The sequence below is a fragment of the Macaca nemestrina genome, chromosome 2 (genome assembly GCF_043159975.1).
Source record: "Macaca nemestrina isolate mMacNem1 chromosome 2, mMacNem.hap1, whole genome shotgun sequence".
Taxonomy (NCBI): Eukaryota; Metazoa; Chordata; class Mammalia; order Primates; family Cercopithecidae; genus Macaca; species Macaca nemestrina.
This window is the reverse complement of record NC_092126.1, coordinates 46,103,525-46,126,013: the sequence shown is the minus strand read 5'-3', so window position 1 is coordinate 46,126,013 and position 22,489 is coordinate 46,103,525. Positions and strand designations below refer to the sequence as shown.

At 40.5% G+C, this 22,489-nt stretch overlaps 1 protein-coding gene across 1 annotated transcript in view; it reads left to right on the top strand.

Moving 5' to 3' along the window:
* Positions 1 to 22,489, top strand: part of LOC105470011 (solute carrier family 9 member A9) — a 593,531-nt gene that overhangs the window by 272,836 nt on the left and 298,206 nt on the right. Inside the window, exons 7-8 of the mRNA XM_011721703.2 lie at positions 4,377 to 4,515; positions 8,868 to 8,973. Of these exons, the coding sequence (XP_011720005.2) occupies positions 4,377 to 4,515; positions 8,868 to 8,973 (245 nt within the window). The remainder of the gene's footprint in view (positions 1 to 4,376; positions 4,516 to 8,867; positions 8,974 to 22,489) is intronic.

Below are 22,489 nucleotides of genomic sequence, written 5' to 3'. Positions count from 1 at the left end.
CCAGCGCTCAAGCAATCCAAATCCACCCACCTCAGCCTCCCAAAATGCTGAGATTACAGGCGTGAGCCACCTCGCCCAGCCTGGCTTCTGCTTCTTTTGCCTCATTTCTTACTAGAAGCCAGAGGATTTTGCTTGTAGAACATCCTCCCCTAAACTTGAAGAGATGCAACTCAAGCTGAGTCTTCTGGCCTATTCTTGTCCCTGGAGCAGACCCCTGCCCACACAGCTGAGGGCACTCCTTCCCTCGTTGATCCCCTGAGCCAAAAGTTTCATGAAATACATGAGAACATTTTAGCCCCACTCCTGTGGCCATTTCTCTGGGATACCTGCCTGGTACTTTCCTTCATGGACACCCTGTTGTTCTTATGCAAAAGTGACTAGTTCAGCCCCAGCAACCTCAGAGCTTGGTGTGCCCTGAGGGCAGTCACACCCCATTTGCCCATAGTTGTAACTGACCACTCTGTTGTTATTGTGAGACTTGTGGAAGTTCTCAGCAGAATGATGATGATGATGGTGAGGATAAATAACATTCACTGAGTATTTATTTTGAGTGTACATATAAGTACTCAAGGAATGACTATAATCCACAAGATATATCTAAGAGTTCTAAATGTATCTCATATCCTCACAACATTTCTAGGGGATAAATACTATTATTATCTCCATTCTACAGATGAAGTAACTGATTCGGAACATGAAGTAACTTGCCCAAGGCCATATAGCCAATAAGTATCAGTTCTTGGGCTCAAATTAAGAGGCACAGGTGTCAGTTTCAAGATTAGACTGATACCCATAAAAGTACCCATAATGTGACTGTGCATAGTCAATGCCTGCTAAAAAATCTTGTGGGCGATGATTTGCTTCAAGAGATAATGAGTTTTTGCAAGCCTTCTTCCTTTCTCCTTTCCAGTTGTCCTACACCTTCATTCCATCAGCCTTTATATACCCTGCCATGTGCCCAACAACAGGCTGTGTCCTGGGCATCCAAAGAGAAGCAAGACCAAGTCCAGTCTCAGCAAAGCCAGGCAGGAAAGCAGGATTTCCTGAGAAGTTCTGTGTCTCACCTGCTAGTGGGCCAGGAGAGAGAGTGCTGTTTTCCTAGTCAACATACTCTGCTCTTAGGCTTGTGTACAGGAAGGTGCTGCCCATGTTCCATCCCTGGCATGAAAATAAATGTTCTAGTACCTGAACTCCTGTTGTCCTTATAGTTAGCATCACACTGTCACTCAACTATCCTGATGTGGGTTTATATTTCCCCACAATATGATCACCTTTTTAAAGGGAGAAACACGAAATCTACATTGTGAATTTAGTAGCTGTGTGATCTTCGATTCTCTGATTTTTAGTTTATGTCTTTTATGCAAAGAAAGAGAAAGGAAGGCAAGACAAAAGGAGGGAAAGAAGGAAGGGAGGGAGGGAAGGAAAGAAGGAAGGAAGGAAAGGAAGGAAGGAAGGAAGGAAGGAAGGAAGGAAGGAAGGAAGGAAGGAAGGAAGGAAGGAAGGAAGGAGGGAGGGAGGGAGGGAGGGAGGGAGGGAGGGAGGGAGGGAGGGAGGGAGGGAGGGAGGGAAGGAAGGAAGGAAGGAAGGAAGGAAGGAAGGAAGGAAGGAAGGAAGGAAGGAAGGAAGGGAAATGGATAAGGAGAGAGAACAAAACATGCCTTGCTTGCTTCACAGAGCTATTATAGGATCAAATAAAGCTATACTGTAGGCACAAGAGGACTAAATATTATGTAAATGTGAGGGCTTTAGTATATTCTCACCATGGAATTTAAGGTTCTGAGTAATGCTGCCTCACCCATCTTTACCCCACCACACGTGCCCACATAGGTGCAGCCATGTCTTGCAATTGCCCTGAACTCACCTGCCTCCTTGCCTTTCTTAACACTCTTTCCACTGCCTGGAATACTCTCTCCCCATCTCTGTCTGCTGACGTGCTACCTTGCTCCAATGCCACCTCCTTTATTCTAAAAGAGTACCCCTTTTCTCTTTTGTACCGTTAAATGTTGGGTATTTCTCACAAAATCACACTTAACACTGGGACTAGAGCTATTTGTCATCTATATCTCAGGCTTCCCTGCCGAGGTATGCTTTGCATATATCAGGTGTTCAATAAGATGTTTATTGGATCAAATTCTGCTTACCTTCTCTCTGCTCTTCCCTGCCTGCCTCCCACTTCCTGTATCTACTTAATACATCACATGACACATGGCGGGCACCTTGTGCATATGTCTGGGGAGCTTTAGGGTCAGCATATTCAATGGACAATCTCCATAGGTCAAGGAGAGTTAAGCCTTTGCCTTCAGTTAAGTCAAACATCACGGGGAGGGTATAAAGTTTGGTGAACAAAGTGATCATACCCTGTTGAGTGGGAAGGAAGAGAACATTTCCCAAAGTGCAGACTGCAGATCAGTAGGCATACCCAGATGATTTTAGGTGACATACAGGTGAACTTTCTTTTTCTAAATTACCTACTTTTACGTATAATAAAAAGAAATATAATTAGCACGTCGAACTTATGATTTCATAGATATTCTTTAATAAAAGCTCCTGAATTTGAATAAAAATGATTTAAAGAAAAACATACATAAATAATGGTATGGGGTATGACCAAATGATGTGATGGGGGTGCTCCGAATTCCAGAAGCACCAGGCTAGGGAAACACTTCTGCAAGTTATGGAGGTGGAGAGAAGGATAAAGCCATGCTTGCTCTATGGGTCAGATCTACTAGTGGCAACCGCAGGTTAATAGAATTACTTCCAAAGCTGTGCTACTGTGCAAAAACGTTTGTTTGAAGGGCAGAATGCAAATGGAATGCTTTCTCATCACTATTGTTTCTTCATTGGAAGGAAGAAATATGTTGGAGAATGTCGATTCAAACACATCAAGCATCACAGCTTTGGACACCAGGTTTCCTAACAGCCAGTGGAGTTTTATACCTTTTTCCAGGACTTGCAGATACAAAGGACCCAGATGTGGGTTTACTTTTCCTTTTTTCCTGCAAAGCACAACACTTTACAAAAAAGAAAAACACTTCAAAGGCAGTCCTTTTCTCGCATACATTTCAAGGCTTCATTCAAGATCTACATTCATCTTCCTTATCCAATTACAGGATCAAAGCAGAAGTGTTTGGCCTACTTTGGGGGTTTAAAGACATCCAGGGAAAAACTAAGACCATTTAAAACTACCTTTTTTGATGCCACGCATCTTCCTGTAGAAGAATTGGAGTTGGTTCCCCTTGCTCTCTCAAGTCATCTCTGGGTACAAAAAGTCAGGTCAGGAAGCTAACATGCTCTAATCATCGGCAACATGAAAGATTCAGTTACATCTCTGTAAAATCCAATCTAATCTCAGTCAGTGTGTCTAGTGTACTTTTGCTCTCCACACTGCTGCTTTTGGAGTTTCTTCCAAAACCCACTGCTAAACTCTTGATTTTTCCTGATTAGTTTTTTAAAATTCTGTATTAAAATAAAAACTGCAAAAAAAAAAAAAAATCTGAAATGTCATTTCATTAGTCTCCCTAAAGCTAGTGGATCTAGCACATATGTTCATTTTAATGCTCAATATGGAGTTCATATTTCCTAAAATAGGACATGCCTTATCTTTCATATTCACACTCTGGGATCTGAGGCCCTGGTTTAAAAAGAAATAGCATATATGACGTCCTCAATAATATTTAAGTGAACAGACTGGCTATTGGTGGATTGATTTTTCTCTATGGAAATAAATCTGTTGGCAGCCACCAGAATTGGGGTATAAAAGATGACCTCGGGCAGCTGCTGCCATTTGTTTTGGTGGGAAAATGAGGGTTTTGTCTCTCCCTGGGGGTTAATACCGTGATGTTCTGAACACCATCAATGCTCCATTTCTGAAGGACTACACTGGAGAGGAGGAATGCTTTGTGGTTTATGACAAGATCACGGCAGAATATTTTGTGCACGCAGTGATTTGTATCATCCATTTGTGCACAGGCCATAAAAGTGCACTTTTTATCAGGAACATTTGTGAATATATAACAGCACTGGAGACATATGGCCACTAAATAATTCACAGTTATCTATCTTCTCAGCAGATTCCTTATACACCTACCATGTTTTAATGCCTAGTTTGCTCAGAAACAATATTCCTTATGACCCTTCCAATATAAAAATGTTTACTGACTGGCAGCAATATATGGATCCCATGGGATGGGGCTATGAGGAAGTAGAAAGATTTCTGCATTCTCCAAGTCTCTCCTTCTGTATCTGTTTTTCCCTAACTCTTCCAACCAGCATCCAGCATTACAGGAGAAGATACCTCTCCCCAAAGTGGGTGCAAAATCCTATCTGGGCTGCGAGATGAAAGTCACTAACTAACCTCCACCCTCTTCTCTTTTCAGTTCTATATCCATTTACAGTCCCAAGGAGAATCCAAATGCATTTGATGCCGCAGCATTCTTCCAGTCTGTGGGGAATTTCCTGGGAATCTTCGCTGGCTCATTTGCAATGGGGTCTGCGTATGCCATCATCACAGCACTGATATCCTTTGTCCGTATGTGGAAAGCTGAGACTGTCAAGAACAGTCAATATCTGTGGAATGCTTCTGATGATGGACAACCTCCAGGTCCATAAAAGGCTAGATAGTCTGGTCCAAGTTTCATACGGCACCACTGGTGCCATCTTGGTTCTGAGTCATCCCTGGAGGCAAAGGTTGGTACCAGTGGCAAATGGGCCCAAGCTCTCTTCTTGCCCAAGGTCAGTTCTAATGCTATTGACACTATCTGACCCTAGGACATCAACAACGTTAAATAAATACCACCTAGGAAAACTAGTGAACAGGAGGCATCAGGATTGGCCTTACGAGGGTCAAGAGGAAGAACTAAAGATCTAGGGTCAAGAATAAGACAGTTGACTAAGAGTGATAAATTGGGTATGATCTGCCTCTTTTTCAGGCTTATTCAATCACTAGCTTATAGGGTAGCTCAAGCCAGAGGTCACTGTGGGTCTAAACAAGCATCCACAGCTACTTTATAGAAAGGAACCTGCAAGCAATGCTGAAATATGTGTGCCATACCTGAGCAATCATGTCATTTGATTCCTTTTTGTTGTTAGGAAGTTGGGATGATAGGTAGAGTTTCTAGAGAATCTGAGCCAAAGAAAGAAGCTGGTCTGGTGGGCTGCTCACTTAGAACACTCAGATAGGGCAAAAGTAAGTCGGGGTAGAGGAGGAAGGGCAAAAGGCCAATGTCAACTATAAGGGTTAGGTGGAGCCACAGAAGAGAGGTAGAACAGAAGATAAAGGACCAAAGACCTCAGGGAGAGGAGGAGGAAGAAGTGTGCCAGAGGGGTGAAGGCCCCAGGCAAAGAGAAGGCAAAATATTGGGGGCCTTTTTCTATGGGATCTCGCCCAGACATTTGCTGCTAAAAAATTTGGTTCTACTGGGGGTATCTAAGAAGAGTTACAAGATGCTTAAAACAAGGACCCTGGCCTCACTGAGTAACAGGCTTGGAAAGATGAGCGCCACATTAAGACTGGGATAGAAAGTGAGTGCCAGAGCCACATTGAAGTTATCACACTGTAAACACTCAAACTGGGACGAGGCCATTGTGTCTGGAATAGTATAATACCCTTGGCCAGCCTTATGATTCTGGAAAATAATAGGAAAAGTAGTATTTATAAGCAGAGTGAGTTCTGGGCACGGCCTGGAAGATAGAATAGGGGTAAAGACTAAGCAGTCGGTGACTCAGGAGGCGAAGGCTAGCATTGACTAAGGTATGGCAGTGGGACCAATGTGGCATCTGGAAGGCATGCCTGGGACGGCCAGAGGGCTCCAGCTGGTGAGAAATGGAGGATGAGGGTACTTAGGTGGGATGGAGTCAGCTTGTGGAGTATCTTGTAGTGGTATTTCAAAGAGTCTGAAGGTTTCTGCTCAGGAGAGTGACACACTGACAGTCCTGTTTTTAAAATGTAGATGAGGAACTGGCACAAAGTATGAATCAGAGGAAGGAGACGAGAATCAAGGGAAACTGTGATGACGAACTGCGGGGGAAGCATCAGGAAGGGGACTGATGTTCAGAAGGAAAAATCTCTAAGACTTAGTGATTGGCTGGTTATTGGAATCAAACGAAAGGAGACAGTCAAAGGCTACTCCAAAGTTTCATCCTGAGAACCTTGTAAAATGGCATCTCCATTGACAGAAATAAAGTCAGTGAGAAGAGGTAGTGCTGGTTTCCAACAAGAAAAAATGACCTACCCAGTACTTATGCTGTGACAGGCCACCTACGATGTGTTTTCCATGTGGTGTCTCATCTAACCTTCACAATGATCCTATCACCAGATGCTATTTTTATTGGTTGTGAAGCTTAGAAAGGGTAAGCTGTTGCCCAAGGTCACACAGCCAGCCAGTAAACCCAGAGAGTGAGAATCAAGAGGACGACCATGCTCTCGTCACTGCTCCCTATTGCCTCTTCATTCTTAGTTGGAACTGTGTGGAGGCCAGGCGTTGTTTAGAGTACAGTAATAGCCACAAGGATAGGAACATTCTGTGAGTGTCTAACATGTGCCAGAGCCTTTCTATGCATCTCCTCATTTGAATCAACCCTGTAAAACAAGTTATTATCCTCCTCACCTTACACCTGAGGAAACTGAGGTTAAAGGAGGATACGTAGCTCACTCTGGATCACATGTAAGTAATAGTGAGCACAGTAATAATCATATCATCTAACATTTATTGAAAACATTACTATGTGCTAACCATTGCCCTAAGTGTTTTGCATGGATTATCAGCTAAGTTTTACAAGAACCCTGGAAGGTAAATACTGTTACTATCCCAATTTTACAGCTAAGGAAACAGACAAAGTTAAACAACTTGGCTAAGGCCAAACAACTAGGACATTTCAGGGCCAGGATTCAAACCCAGACTTTTGGGCTCTGGAGGCTACACTAAGTGGAGAAACTAAAATCAGAATTCTTCTCTGCCTGATGTGAGGAGAAGGTGCAACACGTGTGATCAGGTTGATAAGGGAAGAAGAAAAATTCCTGGAGATTGGAAGTCTGGCATAAGATTGGATCAGATCTGAAAGAAAGGGTGTAGAAACAGAAGAAACGGGGGCTCAGTAACAGTGGTGATATCAATCATGCAGTATTTGGTGGTCTTTAACAGGCTCTACAAACACAGGTCGTGAAGGAGGTAGATGCTTACTGTTGTCCTCCTCACCTTCCTAACCGCATACCTATTTCATTCTGAGGCAGTCTCCTCAGGTTGTAGGCCCCTGAGCTCTGCAACTAGGGACTGACCCAGACCTGATCTAGTTTCTGGAGGAGATAGAAAGAAAAGAATGTTAGATAGCTGATTGCTATTTTGTTACTCACCTGCCCTGAACATTCTCTTTAAAACAAACTAGAAGAGTGAATTCAGAAGAACAAACCTCACTAGAAACAAAGACTTCCCTCTAAGTAACAAAAGGGAATATTGTAAAAGGATCTCAGGGCAGCCTGATCTTTACAGCAGATAAAGAATTGCTTCCAGGTCCTTACTGATGCTATTTCCCAAAAAGATGTTTTATCAAAAAAAAAAAAAATTAGACCACAGTAGACAAGTTCATATCACTTGTTGCACGCCAGGCACTGTTCTGAGTACTTAACATATGTTAACTAGTTTATAGACCTCTGAGGTAGGTTGCATTATTATTCCTGTTTTCAGACAGGAAAACTGAGGCACACAGTGATTAAGAGATGTGTCCAAGTGAATACTGTGAATTTTAATCCAGGTAGAGTTGGCTTCCAAACGCTACACTCCCATCCATGATATTATTTTGCCTTTGTGCTTTCTAAAACTTTACAAAACATGTTTAACATACTTCATCACATTTTACTTACCTCATGTAGAATCAGGTATTATTCTCATTGTCACTTTATGTAGAATAGAAATGAGGCTCAGAGAGGTTAATATACTGCTGAGAAATCACACAGCCAGTCACTGGCAGAGTCAAGAATCAGAATAAAATGTTCTGTTCCAGAGGTCACACTTTTACTTCCCTGCTCCCCTGCTAAACATCTCTTAATGTGAAATTTTCTTTAGATTTTGTTCTAACAGTATAAAAATGCAACACGATCACATCTCCTTATTTGTCAGGGCATTTTGTGCCTAATATTGACACAATTGCAATGTAACCCTTTCCCATCGATCACATACTCCTAATCATCTCCCCATGACCCCTTCTCTGCCCAACTTGGATCCTACTATCCCTTTGTTCTATTTGCAATTTATAGACCATTGACCAAGTGTCATCCTTGTCAAAATGAACCATTGCCTGCCAAAGGCATCTTGTCTGACCTAGAAATAATGTACCTTCTCTTTATCGTACTTATACCAAGAGAGCATGGGCAGCTTCCCTGTCACTGCATGTAACTTCTTCTTCTGATCCTACTTCCGTCCCCAGGCGAGAAGATTCTACCAAGTGGTCTGCCCACAGACTGCACTCCCCAGGGAGCAGCGCTCCTTGGTCCTGACATACTTGCTGCATCTCATCCCCCCACACTCTCCTTGGCTTTGTTTTTCCATGCCTGCTACACCTCTCCTGAGGGGGTGCATCCCAAGGAATGAGGCTAAGCCCACAGTGGGCTGAATTGATAGTCTTAGGAAGACACCTTTTTAATCTGAACACAGGTTTGAATTTTTACAGGCAAGTTCAGCCCCCGGTGAAGCATGGAACTCATGTTGGCCTTCAAAGCAGGTCCCAGTAAGAATGACAGCCTTCCAGTCAGGTCTGAACATCAGTTCTTTTACTTTGCTCTGGAACTATCATCACCAGATCAGTTTTGATTCTCAGTCAAGAAGGAGATGTAGCTGTAAAAGCTGTTGTTGTTTCCCTTAACTTGTCTTCCTCACTTGACCAAATTTACCAAGCTGTGCGAGTTCCCGATGCTGGAAACCGGCCTGTTTTTCCTGCTTTCTTGGAGTGCCTTCCTGTCTGCCGAGGCTGCCGGCCTAACAGGTCAGTGCTTCATGCTGCACAGCCAACTGGGTGTGTGAATATGTGTGTGGCTCCGGTGTGTGCCCCTCCCTGACCTGGCAGGAGGTGAAATGAAGTCTCTCTTAAACAGTGTATGTGGATGGTTTGGGTGAGAATCAGCCTCTCTTGGGTACCCTGGAGAGAAAAAATAATAGTAATTCATCCATTTTGTACCGAGTAGCTTTCTTCCCCATTCTGTATTCTATTCTCCGAAATGCTTTCCTCTTTTCTCCTGGCTGGACAGGAGGCGTGTTGAAGAGACTGATTTACAGTGTGATGGACGACTTTTCAAATGGAAGTCTTCATTCAGAGTGTGAAAGGATACCCACAACTGTTTTGTAGAGAAGACTGGTGGTTTTCGGTGGCTCTTAACAGCAGGTTTCAATGTAAACTGGCTCTCCAGAGTATGCACATCTCCATACACATCGGTGTTTGAGATCTGCACATATGTTCCACGGCACGTACGAAAACAAATAGCAAATGTGGTGGCTGTACAGTTTAATGTCTCTTAGCACAGAGAGTCTACAGAGAGAGTCCTCCGATGTGGAACAGTTGATAGAGAGGGGGCAGTTCATTAGACCCAAGGGCTGCAGATCCCAGGATCTGGATTAAGCAATTAGATTGCCTGTCTGCAACCGTGAGGATTTGTGCTTGGGTAACTGCAACGACTGGGTGCTTTTCCATGCAGAAGAATCTCCGTGGCTTCCAGCAAAATGTTAATGCTGTTTCTCTCCTGGAGCCACATTCCCTGCTTCTCCCAGGTTTCAATCGTGGATCCCTTTCTGCTCATTACATCTCAACTGGCATTTGAGTGGTGAGAATCTTTCCTAACTGGTAGCAAGGTGTACCTCCCTGGGTTTTTGCATTTTAATAGGTGATACTTTAAGTCTAAATAATAATAAAAGTTGACACATATTGAGGGTGTACCATGAGCCAGATGCTGGCTAGCTGTCTTTCGTGGGTGATTTCATTAATCTATAGAAAGATTCAAAAGTAAAAGACTATTCCCAGTTTACTCAGCCAACCTTAAGTGATGGAGCTGGGATTTAAAACTAGGAAATTCAATTTTAGATCCTGGGTTCTGGGGGACCACGCATTTCTGCCTCAACTGAAACTCCATCTGTGGAATATCAAGCAGACCTCTAACGGTAGGTAGGAGGGAAGTAGTTGGAGCCCCAGGCAACTGCCTGGTTCAGTTGCTCCTTGGCTGGTCTTGGCTCTCCTGTGAATGCCATGGCAAATCTTTTTAGTAATGATAACCTATTGCTTTAATCAACTGGCCCAACTTACTGCAGAGCCACACAGTCCAAGCTATTCCCATTGGCTTCAAGGGTGTCTGTTGCCAATACAGAAAGCCACCCACCAGTTCTTATGACACTATAATCAAGACTACATTACTGGATTCCACCCTACCAGGCCAGTGTATCTAAATTATTTCAATACAAAGTATGTTATTTTAGTGCATTGCTACCTTATTAAGGAGGTAGCTGGAAAGCTTATGCATTTCAGAAAAAAAAATAGCATGTGCCTTCAGTGAAATAATGTAGGCAGATCATTTACATCACAGTCATTCAAAAAACATTAGTTCCCTTTCTTCCACATTCTGTATTCTATTCAAGTTTAACTTATAAAATGATCTAAGTGATATTAATAATAAGAAAAAATATTTGACCTTCTAGAAATGTAAGGAAGTATCTTAACTCACCTAATATTTTTTAATCTACTGTTGAATATTATAATAAACACACACACACACACACCCCATTGCTTTAGAATTGTCAATTTGTGTAAAAATTGTCTATTTGCTTGTCCATTTCAGCAAGATCTTGTTCTATCAACTACATTAAAGTCTAAGATCCATGGGAAACTGTATAAATTGCTAGTTTGCTTGATCCTTGCTCTTTCACACCCTTTCAACCTGATATCCTTACTGAGCTACCACACAGACCACCTTCTAAGGAGCCAGCATCATGGGATGGGTGAATATGAGTGTGAACTTCAGTAACAGAAAGACCCAAGTGTCCACGGCTGCACCCAGGGGCAGACTCACTCCAGAGTAGTCCACTAGATTTAGGCAATGTGCCTAACAGACATTTGCTACAAACCAAATTCTAGGTGTGAGCATTTTCCATTGCCAAAGACCAAGACTGCTTAGTCCAAATTACTTACGTGTTTGTTTGTTGTTTATTATTTAATCCTTGCCTATTTCCAAATTGGATTTGTGACAACTCATAACATAAGCCATGCACATCACAGGACCATTTAGTTGAGGGTAAACACTCAAGTGCTCTGGGACAGAATTTTTCTGCAAAATTAGGCAGCTGTTCATTGCTGTGGTTTGGCAATAAATATAGCTCTGAGCTTTCTGGCAGTCAAAGCCAAAAGGGAAACATGATGAGTTATATAGGAATAATACAGCATTATATTTTTTAAAAAAGTCATGCTTATTAAAGTGGGCGAACTTTATTTTTCACACTAAAATTTTAGGGGAATTTATCACATGCATCTGTATATAAGGGACTTTGAACACCAGAAGAGACAGTGTATTTAACAATAATTTTAGGGAAGATGGAGGTTCATTCTTCATATGGTCATTTCTCATATAAACTTTCAAGAAAACCTGAGGGTGTGGCATCAAATTATAATTCTCGAATTATTTCCATGTAATAATAAAATCATTTCAGTTCTAATGCACAGGTAAACTAATATGATACAAAACTAAAATCTAGAAAATTTTTAAAAATGATTTCTGAATGGACAGCAATGAATATAGTAAACTAAAATGGAAAGAGCTATTAAATAGTTTATGAGTAACTACAGAGGTAACGAGCAATCATGGGGCCTTGTATGGGTTCACTAAAAACACTTAATGTAGCTCCTAGAGATGGTATTAACATGCAATGATTTCTCAGCAGAACTCCCCAGGCCCTGATCTTTCAAGGACACCTGCCTAGCGAGCAGAGCTCTCGGCCACCTACCCATACTTCACCCTTTTATTGGTTTCAGAAATTAGGATTTCACATACAATTCTATCTGAAAAAAAATGTTCTGCTACTTTAAAGAAAGCACATCTGTTTTTAAATATATTTTATTTTTTTCTTACCCCAAGGTAATCCATATTCATGGTAGAAAATTTAGAAAATGCAGATTTACAGAAGGAAATAAATTTAGAATCACTTATGTTCTTACTGAATATTAACAGCAATTGTTAATATTTGGCTGTGTCAAGCTAACTATATATATATATATATAATTATACACACACAGATACACTTAAATATGCCTACCTAAATATACTCATGCATACATATATATATATATATATTTCTTAAGTAACTCACTTTTTTCATTCAACAATTTATAATGAAAAAAATGCCATGAATGGAGCATTAAAAAATTTATAGTTAATGTTTTTCAAGACATTAAATACTCCATCATATGAACTTGCCATAATTTATTGTAACAAACTTTTGATTATTTACAGGTTTTAATATTCTTCTTATTACTGCAATGATAATCTTTATAGCTAGAGATATAAATTTTTATTTATATAACCACCTAAAAATAAAATGTCTGTCTGGTTTAATAAAAAGACTAAAATTTAAATTTTTGGAGAAATTTATCCAAATTGTCTTTTAGAAAATTTGTATCCCCTTGCACTCCCACCAGCAATCTGAAAGCAAACTCATTCACTCACATCTTCACCACTCTATATCTTATTTTCTTTTATTATTATACTTTAAGTTCTAGGGTACATGTGCACAATGTGCAGGTTTGTTACATATGTATACATGTGCCATGTTGGTGTGCTGCACCCATTAACTCGTCATTTACATTAGGTATATCTCCTAATGCTATCCCTCCCCTCTACCACCTCCCCACAATAGGACCCGGTGTGTGATGCTCCCCTTCCTGTGTCCAAGTGATCTCATTGTTCAATTCCCACCTATGAGTGAGAACATGTGGTATTTGGTTTTCTGTTCTTGCTATAGTTTGCTGAGAATGATGGTTTCCAGCTGCAACCATGTCCCTACAAAGGACATGAAGTCATCCTTTTTTATGGCTGCATAGTATTCCATGGTGTATATGTGCCACATTTTCTTAATCCAGTCTGCCACTGTGGACATTTGGGTTGATTCCAAGTCTTTGCTATTGTGAATAGTGCCGCAATAAACATACATGTGCATGTGTCTTTATAGCAGCATGACTTATTATCCTTTGGGTATATCCCCAGTAATGGGATGGCTGGGTCAAATGGTATTTCTAGTTCTAGATCCTTAAGGAATCACCACACTGTTTTCCACAATGGTTGAACGAGTTTACAGTCCCACCAACAGTGTAAACGTTTTCCTATTTCTCCACATCCTCTTCAGCAGCTGTTGTTTCCTGATTTTTTAATGATTGCCATTCTAACTGGTGTGAAATGGTATCTCATTGTGCTTTTGATTTGCATTTCTCTGATGGCCAGTGATGATGAGCGTTTTTTCATGTGTCTGTTTGCTGCATGAATGTCTTCTTTTGAGAAATGTCTGTTCATATCCTTTGCCCACTTTTTGATGGGGTTGTTTGTTTTTTTCTTGTAAATTTGATTGAGTTCTTTATAGGTTCTGGATATTAGCCCTTTGTCAGATGAGTAGATTGCAAAACTTTTCTCCCATTCAGTAGGTTGCCTGTTCACTCTGATGGTAGTTTCTTTTGCTGTGCAGAAGCTCTTTAGTTTAATTAGATCTTATTTGTCAATTTTGGCTTTTGTTGCCATTGCTTTTGGTGTTTTAGACATGAAGTCCTTACCCATGCCTATGTCCTGAATGGTATTACCTAGGTTTTCTTCTAGGGTTTTTATGGTTTTAGGTCTAACATTTAAGTCTCTAATCCATCTTGAATTAATTTTCATATAAGGAGTAAGGAAAGGATCCAGTTTCAGCTTTCTACTTATGACTAGCCAATTTTCCCAGCACCATTTATTAAATAGGGAATCCTTTCCCCATTTCTTGTTTTTATCAGGTTTGCCAAAGAACAGATGGCTGTAGATGTGTGGTATTATTTCTGAGGGCTCTGTTCTGTTCCTTTGGTCTATATCTCTGTTTTGGTACCAGTACCAGGCTGTTTTGGTTACTGTAGCCTTGTAGTATAGTTTGAAGTCAGGTAGTGTGATGCCTCCAGCTTTGTTCTTTTGGCTTAGGATTGTCTTGGCAATGCGGGCTCTTTTTTGGTTCCATATGAATTTTAAAGCAGTTTTTTCCAATTCTGTGAAGAAACTCATTGGTAGCTTAATGGGGATGGCATTGAATCTATAAATTACCTTGGGCAGTATGGCCATTTTCACAACATTGATTCTTCCTATTCATGAGCATGGTATGTTCTTCCATTTGTTTGTGTCCTCTTTTATTTCACTGAGCAGTGGTTTGTAGTTCTCCTTGAAGAGGTCCTTTATGTCCCTTGTAAGTTGGATTCCTAGGTATTTTATTCTCTTTGAAGCTATTGTGAATGAGAGTTCATTCATGATTTGGCTCTCTGTCTGTTACTGGTGTACAAGAACGCTTGTGATTTTTGCACATTGATTTTGTATCCTAGACTTTGCTGAAGTTGCTTATCAGCTTAAGGAGATTTTGGGCTGAGACAATGGGGCTTTCTAAATATACAATCATGTCATCTGCAAACAGGGACCATTTGACTTCTTTTCCTAACTGAATACCCTTGATTTCTTTCTCTTGCCTGATTGCCCTAGCCAGAATTTCCAACACTATGTCCAACACTATGTTGCCCCCACTGTCTTGTGGCTTGTAGAGTTTCTGCCAAAAGATCCACTGTTCGTCTGATGGACTTCCCTTTGTGTGTAACCCGACCTTTTTCTCTGGCTACCCTTAACATTTTTTCCTTCATTTCAACTTTGGTGAATCTGACAATTATGTGTCTTGGAGTTGCTCTTCTCAAGGAGTATCTTTGTGGCGTTCTCTGTATTTCCTGAATTTGGATGTTGGCATGCCTTAGTAGGTTGGGGAAGTTCTCCTGGATGATATCCTGCAGAGTGTTTTCCAACTTGGTTCAATTCTCCCCGTCACTTTCAGGCACCCCAATCAGACGTAGATTTGGTCTTTTCACATAATCCCATACTTCTTGGAGGCTTTGTTCATTTCTTTATACTCTTTTTTCTCCATACTTCTCTTCTCACTTCATTTTATTCATTTGATCTTCAATCACTGATACTCTTTCTTCCAGTTGATCGAGTTGGTTACTGAAACTTGTGCATTTGTCACGTATTTCTCATGTTACGGTTTTCATCTCTATCAGTTCTTTTAAGGTCTTCTCTGCATTGATTATTCTAGTTATCCATTCATCCATTCTTTTTTCAAGGTTTTTAGTTTCTTTGCACTGGTTACATAGTTCCTCCTTTAGCTCTGAGAAGTTTGATTGACTGATGCCTTCTTCTTTCAACTCGTCAAAGTCATTCTCCATCCAGCTTTGTTCTGTTGCTGGCAATGAGCTGCGTTCCTTTGGAGGGGGAGATGCACTCTGAGTTTTTGAATTTCCAGCTTTTCTGCACTGCTTTTTCCCCATCTTTGTGGTTTTATCTGCCTTTGGTCTTGATGATGGTGACGTACTGATGGGGTTTTCGTGTGGGTGTCCTTTCTGTTTGTAGTTTTCCTTCTAACAGTCAGGGCCTTCAGATGTAGGTCTGCTGGAGTTTGCTTGAGGTCCACTCTAGACCCTGTTTGCCTGGGTATCAGCAGCGGAGGCTGCAGGAGATAGAATATTGCTGCACGGTGAGTGTTGCTGTCTGATTCTTGCTCTGGAAGCTACGTCTCAGGGATGTACCCCACTGTGTGAGTTGTGAGGTGTCGGTCTGCACCTAGTGGGGGATGTCTCCCATTTAGGCTACTCAGGGATCAGGGACCCACTTGAGCAGGCAGTCTGTCCGTTCTCAGATCTCAACCTCCATGCTGGGAGATCCTCTGCTCTCTTTAAAGCTATCAGACAGGGTCATTTACCTCTGCTGAGGTTTCTGCTGCTTTTTGTTTATCTATGCCCTGTCCCCAGAGGAGGTGTCTACAGAGGCAGGCTGGCCTCCTTGAGCTGTGGTGGGCTCCACCCAATTTGAGCTTCCAGGTGGTTTTGTTTACCCACTTAAACCTCAGCAATGGCGGGCACCCCTCCCCAAGCCTAGCTGCCGCCTTGCAGTTAGATCTCAGACTGCTGTGCTAGCAATGAGGGAGGCTCCATCGGCATGGGACCCTCCAGGCCAAGTGTGGGATATAATCTCCTGGTGTGCCGTTTGCTAAGACCCTTGGTATAGTGCAGTATTAGGGTGGGAGTTACCTGATTTTCCAGGTGTTGTGTGTCTCACTTTCCCTTGGCTAGGAAAAGGGATTCCCTTCCCCCTTGCGCTTCCCAGTTGAGGCAATGCCTCACCCTGCTTCAGCTCTGACTGGTCGGGCTGCACCAGCTGACTAGCACCAATTGTCTGGCATTCCCCAGTGAGATGAACCTGGTACCTCAGATGAAAATGCAGAAATTACCCATCTTCTGTGTCACTCATGCTGGGAGCTGGAGGCTGGAGCTGTTCCTATTTGGCCAAGTTGGATGAGCCCCCCCAAATCTTATTAATCACTGGTAATTTGATAATCAAGTTCCATTTTCTTCTGGTTTCATTTATTATATTTTTATGAAGGAAAAGCTTCTTTAATTATATGTCATTTGCTGTTTGTATTTCTTCTTTCGTGAGCTACCAGTTTATGCCCTTTGTTACTTTTTTTATTGTTACTTTTTTCCTGTTGAGATGTTTATCTTTGTCACATTGTAGTTTAGTTACTCTTTATCTATGGAGAAAATTGGCTAGGACCAATGGCTCCTTTCTATAATCCCAGCACTTTGGGAAGCCAAGTGGGGAGGATTGCTTGAACCCAAGAGTTCCAGACCAGACTGGACAACATAGTGAGACCTAGTCTCTACAAAAAGAAAAAAAACAAAAACAAAAACTTATCTGGGCATGGTGGCACACACTGTGGTCCTAGCTACCAGGGAGGCTGAGGCAGGAGGATTGCTTGAGCCCAGGAGTTCAAGACTGTAGTGAGCTATTCTAGCCTGGTCAACAAAGAGACACCCTGTCTCTTAAAAAAAAAAAAAAGAAAGAAAAGAAAATTAACCTTTGACTGTCATATAGGCTATAAATATTCTCCAATTTGCACTTGTACCTTTTAACTATGCTCTGTTTTGTTCATTTGGGTAAGGGAAAGGGATTGGCATAGGCATTTTCAAGTTTTATGTGGTTAATTATATCGCCTCCTTAGAAAGCCCAAGTGGATGGTATGTCCACAAACTTAGCAGTCTAAAAAATAATAAAAAAGAAAAAATATATAGAAAACCCAAGTGTTTCTTAATGGTAGTGTATAATTTCTGTTAAAAGTTGTTTGATTTTGTTTTTGCATCAGAAACCAACTGGAATATGTTTTGATATGAGGTGTGGGGTATAGTAGCAATTTGATTTTCTTCCCAGATGATAAGTCACTTGTCTTAACACCCATCAACTTTTACCTATTTAAAATGTCTGTGTATGTGCACACACATGTATGTGTATGTGTATCTGTATGTTCTGGGCTTTCATTTGCTCCACTGAATGTTTGATATTCACTGTGTCAATTATTTCAGCTTCGTGGTTTATTTTAATATCTAGTAGGTCAATCTTTCACTCCTCTTTCCCATATCCAAAAGCTCCTTTGCTATATTCATGTATTTATTATTCCTGGTGGACTTGAAAATAACACGTTCCAAACAGAAAATAATTTTGGAATTATAATTGGGGTATATTAAATTTTTAGATTAATTTGAAGAGAAATGGCATTTTTATAACATCAAGTCTTCCCACCCAGGAATATGTTATGACTCTCCATTTATTTGAGTCTTATTTTATGGCTCTCAGTAAATTTTTATAGTTGTCTTCACATTAGACCTACAAATTTCTTGTTAAGTACCTTTTTAGCAGCTACTTTATATTTTGGGGTGCTATAGTAAATGGGAACTTCTTTCTTTATAGTTTCTTACTGGTTATTGTTCATATACGTGCATCTAGATTGCACTGCACTATTTGATTTACTCTCTGTAGTTCTAAAGTACAAAATTAGAGCCGATGTAGAATTAGGATTAATGGGCAGAAGTTAGACTGTCAAGTTCAGGAGGGCTTTATCAGCACCAAAAGAATGACTGAACCATTGTAGGCACAAAATAAATATCGTTTGAGCAGTGGAATGAATAATTTTCACTCAACAAAAGAAAAAAACTCCCAAAACCTGAATAACAGATCACTTTATAAGGTAGTAAGTGTTCTGTGCCTGATAATATTCCTACAGATTTTACACATCCACTGGTCCAAATACTTCACAGCAGATCCATACATCAAGTAAATGATATATCATAAATTTCATTAATCTGTAACTTTATTTTCCCAATTATTAAGTTAAAAATGAAGACATATAGGCATGACAGGAAGAGCTCTGTCTAGAGGAATGTGGTGGACACATGTTGGTTCTGGCTGCCCAGCACACATTCTCACTGCCACTGGTAATAGCATCCTGATGTTTCTTAGGAAGCTACCCCCGACTCCAATGGATAACATCTTCTAATCAACGTGTACCACCCTCCCCTGAAAAAGAGAATGAGGACATCTGAAGCTAGGTCAACTAGACACTCTTCCCCTGGTATGTAAAACTTTAGGAGGGAGAGAGGAGGATGTATAACTGTTGGCACCTGTTCAACAGCAGAGCCCTATTGAGAACCTCTATTTATTTATTCCTGCCACCAGATCCCTGGAGCAGCCATGATGCCTCCTTTCTAAGAGCTATCACACTTCCTTCCAATAAATTCCTTTCTGATTATGCTAGCCAGAGTCTGTTTTTATTACTTGCAAACAAAGAAATCTAAATGGTACAAAGGAAGGAAAAGTCCATTAGGTATTTCACCAAAGAAACTGTATAACTTTGTGACAGATCAGAAGGGAAGAGAATCTCAAAGACAGCACAGCCTCTAGGCTAGGATACTTGGGACCATCTTATGCCAGGTGCATACTGATAAACAAACAAAAAGAATCAAGCTTTTAAAGACAGTTTGCAGTGTTCATTATCCTTTGCAATTCAGCTTCTTATCAGATTCATCATGAACACTTCAGTGTAAGCAGCTTGCTCATTAACACATCGCCTGTGTTCACTTTCAGTTGTTACTAATTTCATGATGATCATTTGATTTATTTTGATCATCTTTTACTTCAAGGGCCACATTTGTAGCCACCTCATCTCAGTCTCTTGGAAATTGCACCTGCCAGTGTTCAATAGTCACATAGAACTTGGTTTTATGGAAACAAGTGGCTTTTAGACATGCAAATGAAGGCTGGTGTTTCTATTACCCAGAAATCTGAATCTCTGCTACTTGAAATAGACAAGCACATTGAGAAAACATTTATTTGGGAAGATAGGGCAGAATATAAAATGCAAGTGAAAAATCTTTATGGAGGATGAGACTATGCACAGAGAAAGGGACATTAGGGACTTCTCACAAGTCCAGAGAGCATAGAAAGAAGAGAACATAGACGGATGTGTCTGCCCTCCTTACAAAATCAGCCACCAAGGCATGTGTCTCTGGTTTCTGGATCTTAGCTGACTTGCTAAAGAATTGGAATAAGTCATCCTATTAATTGACTTCTCTATTTTCCTTACTGCTAAAGTCAAAGGAATTTATTACTTTGTAATAGAAGGACATTGTACACATACAGAATGTGGCTTTTGGGTAAATACATGACCCTAAGGAATTCTCTCCATGAGGTACCCGGTATACATGACTGCCTAATTTTGGATCAGGTAGATTTTTCTTGTGCAGAGGGCTGTTTTCTAAAAGTCATTAGGTTACTGAGCCATTATTTTAAAATGAATATTGAAAATACTTCAGCAGTATTATTTATAGTGTAATCTCTAATGGAATTGAATCCTGTCATAGAAGCTGCTTTCCAGTTTATGAAGATAACGGAAAAGCACAGCTGGACAGGTTGTTTGAAAATTCATTTTTATACTCTGTTTCCCAGCTGAGACTTTGGGGGTCAGGTTTTTGCTAGAAGCAAGCTTTTAGGGACAGTCATTAAACACCCAAAGAGTAAGATTTCTAATGGCAGCATTGACACCGTGTCTAATGATTTCTCTGCTTCCAGGCATTGCTGTAATAAAGGTAGCTTCCATTTTTAGATTCCTAGGGCAATTTTATGTTCATTGGAGGCAAAGGAGGGGGAAGAGGGCCACTGGTATACCTCATTTTCTCATACAAAAAGTTAAACAGTATAGAACACTATTTACTCAGCTTAGAATAACTTCCATTTAAGAAAACAGGCATCCAGAAATATGAAGAAAAAAAAGTCCTGATTATTAAGTAGTGGGGCTGGGCTTTGTAGTCTGATTCTAGAAAGTAAACGACTCTTAAAAACAATGAAAGTGTAGAAAGTTAAAAACAAGTAACACTCTGGCCCATTCATTAAGGAATGACCAAGATGTCTGAAAGAAAGAAGTGCTCAGCACATGCAAGTTGTGTTTACAACACAAACAGTTAAATCATCTCAATCCCTTCCCCCAAGCCTGTTTGCCTATTGGTCTCAAATCACAAGGGCCTAATTACATTGCCATGATAGGAAAAGCTGCACTTGGAAACTGAGGTGCTATACATTTGTCAAGTCAGTTCTTAAAAGGCTTTTGTAGAGTAAGCAGTGAGGAAAAAGGGGAACTTGAGAAAGTCTATTTTGCAATAGATAAGGAGGAGAGATTTCCAAATGAAATGACTATTACTGGACATGTTGAGATTTCACTTGTCTGAGTAAGTAAGTTGGCTTATTATTTCTCATCTCATCATTTCTCACTTGGGCAAAAATTGTTTTCAAACTCTTAAGAAGGCTTTTAGCTCAGAGGTGAATGTGTTCCATTTGGCTGGCCACTGATGCATTGCATGACTGGATGGGAAATGTATTTCTGGAGCTCAGTAAATAAAACAAATCTCCAGGAGGGGAATAGTTTGAATTGTTTCTCAAAACAAATCTGGCCAGTTTTAGCCTCCAAATACATGTCATTAGCCAGCATCTCTTACCTTAAAACTGGTTTGCTTTCTTATTGACAGAACCAGGTGAATCCAACTTAACCAACAATCCACCAACAAATGAGGTGAGGTGAGAGTGATTTCCAAGCTGGGGGGAAAAAAAAACCCTGAGGCTCAAAATATTAGGCGTTTAAGGTGCAGAAATAGTGCCTACAATTCTCAAGGGGATTAGTTAACCAGCACACTGAACCAAAGGCAAACATGCAATGATGCCATCTCAATAAACACAGGTGTAAAATATGTCTTCTCGCATAATAACTCATTAACTCACACCTGCACTTCCTTGAACCGAATAGCTCTTCATTTCAATATTCAAATAACCTGCACATGTAGCTAAAGCAGTGGACAAATTTACCCCTGCTTTCTTCACTGTAAATGTTTTCAGTCATTATTTAACAACTCTTCGTGGTGCCAGAAGACATAGGGAAAGAGGTAAAATTATTTCCCAAGAACCCACATTCTGCACAGGCATGTAGAAAATTGTCAGAAGATGGCACAAATAACATATGGGTGAAGAAGAAAAGGGAGTCAAGGATAATTCCCAGGTTTTTATGTCTGTTGGGTCAGTGGTTCATTTCACCAAAATGGAGAATACAAGTGAGTGAATACATGCAGCCAAAAGGAGACACAATAATCAGTTCATTCCAGGACCTTCAGAATTCCACACAAGGGTGGAATATTCATGTGGAAAAGTACAGTGGGCAATTGGCCTGGACATCTGGGATGAGACTGCCGATCACAGGTTTAGGTGACGTTGATGTAAACGTGTTAGCTGACTCCAAGGAAATGAGAACTAGAACGAGACCAGGGTAAGGAGGGTAAACCTAATGAACACCAAAACTTGAGGTGCCATGCCAGGGATCTAAGCAAAACAGGTTTTTCCTTCTTCTCCAGACCTCAAGATAATTTGCATAAGTACTCATTACTATGTTATGAAGAATTTACATAGAGGATATTTTTAAACAAAAATTTCTAAACCTGGCAACATAGATTTGAAGTAACACTTAAGTGCATATCTCTACTCAGCATTGGAGGAATCAGAAATAAGAACATAGATTCATGCTGTTTTCTATATTGATGCTCTTATATTCCGCAGATGCATTATTAATCTGCCAACTATGGAGTTGCCAAATATGGTGAACTAGACAGTAATTGTACTCTTTGGAAAGCTGGATACTTTCATATTGCCTGAAGGATTTTTCCATTTTGTTAAATCTTTGACTTCTCAGTTCCAGGTTCACTTTCAGTGATTGTAGGAAACCTGTCAGAAATCTCTCTTTTTAGTAGATCAAAAATAAATAAAATGTGGCATGAAAAATAACCTATCAACCTCTTAAACCCCTCAGAGGACCATCTGAGTGCAAGACACATTTTTTTTTTC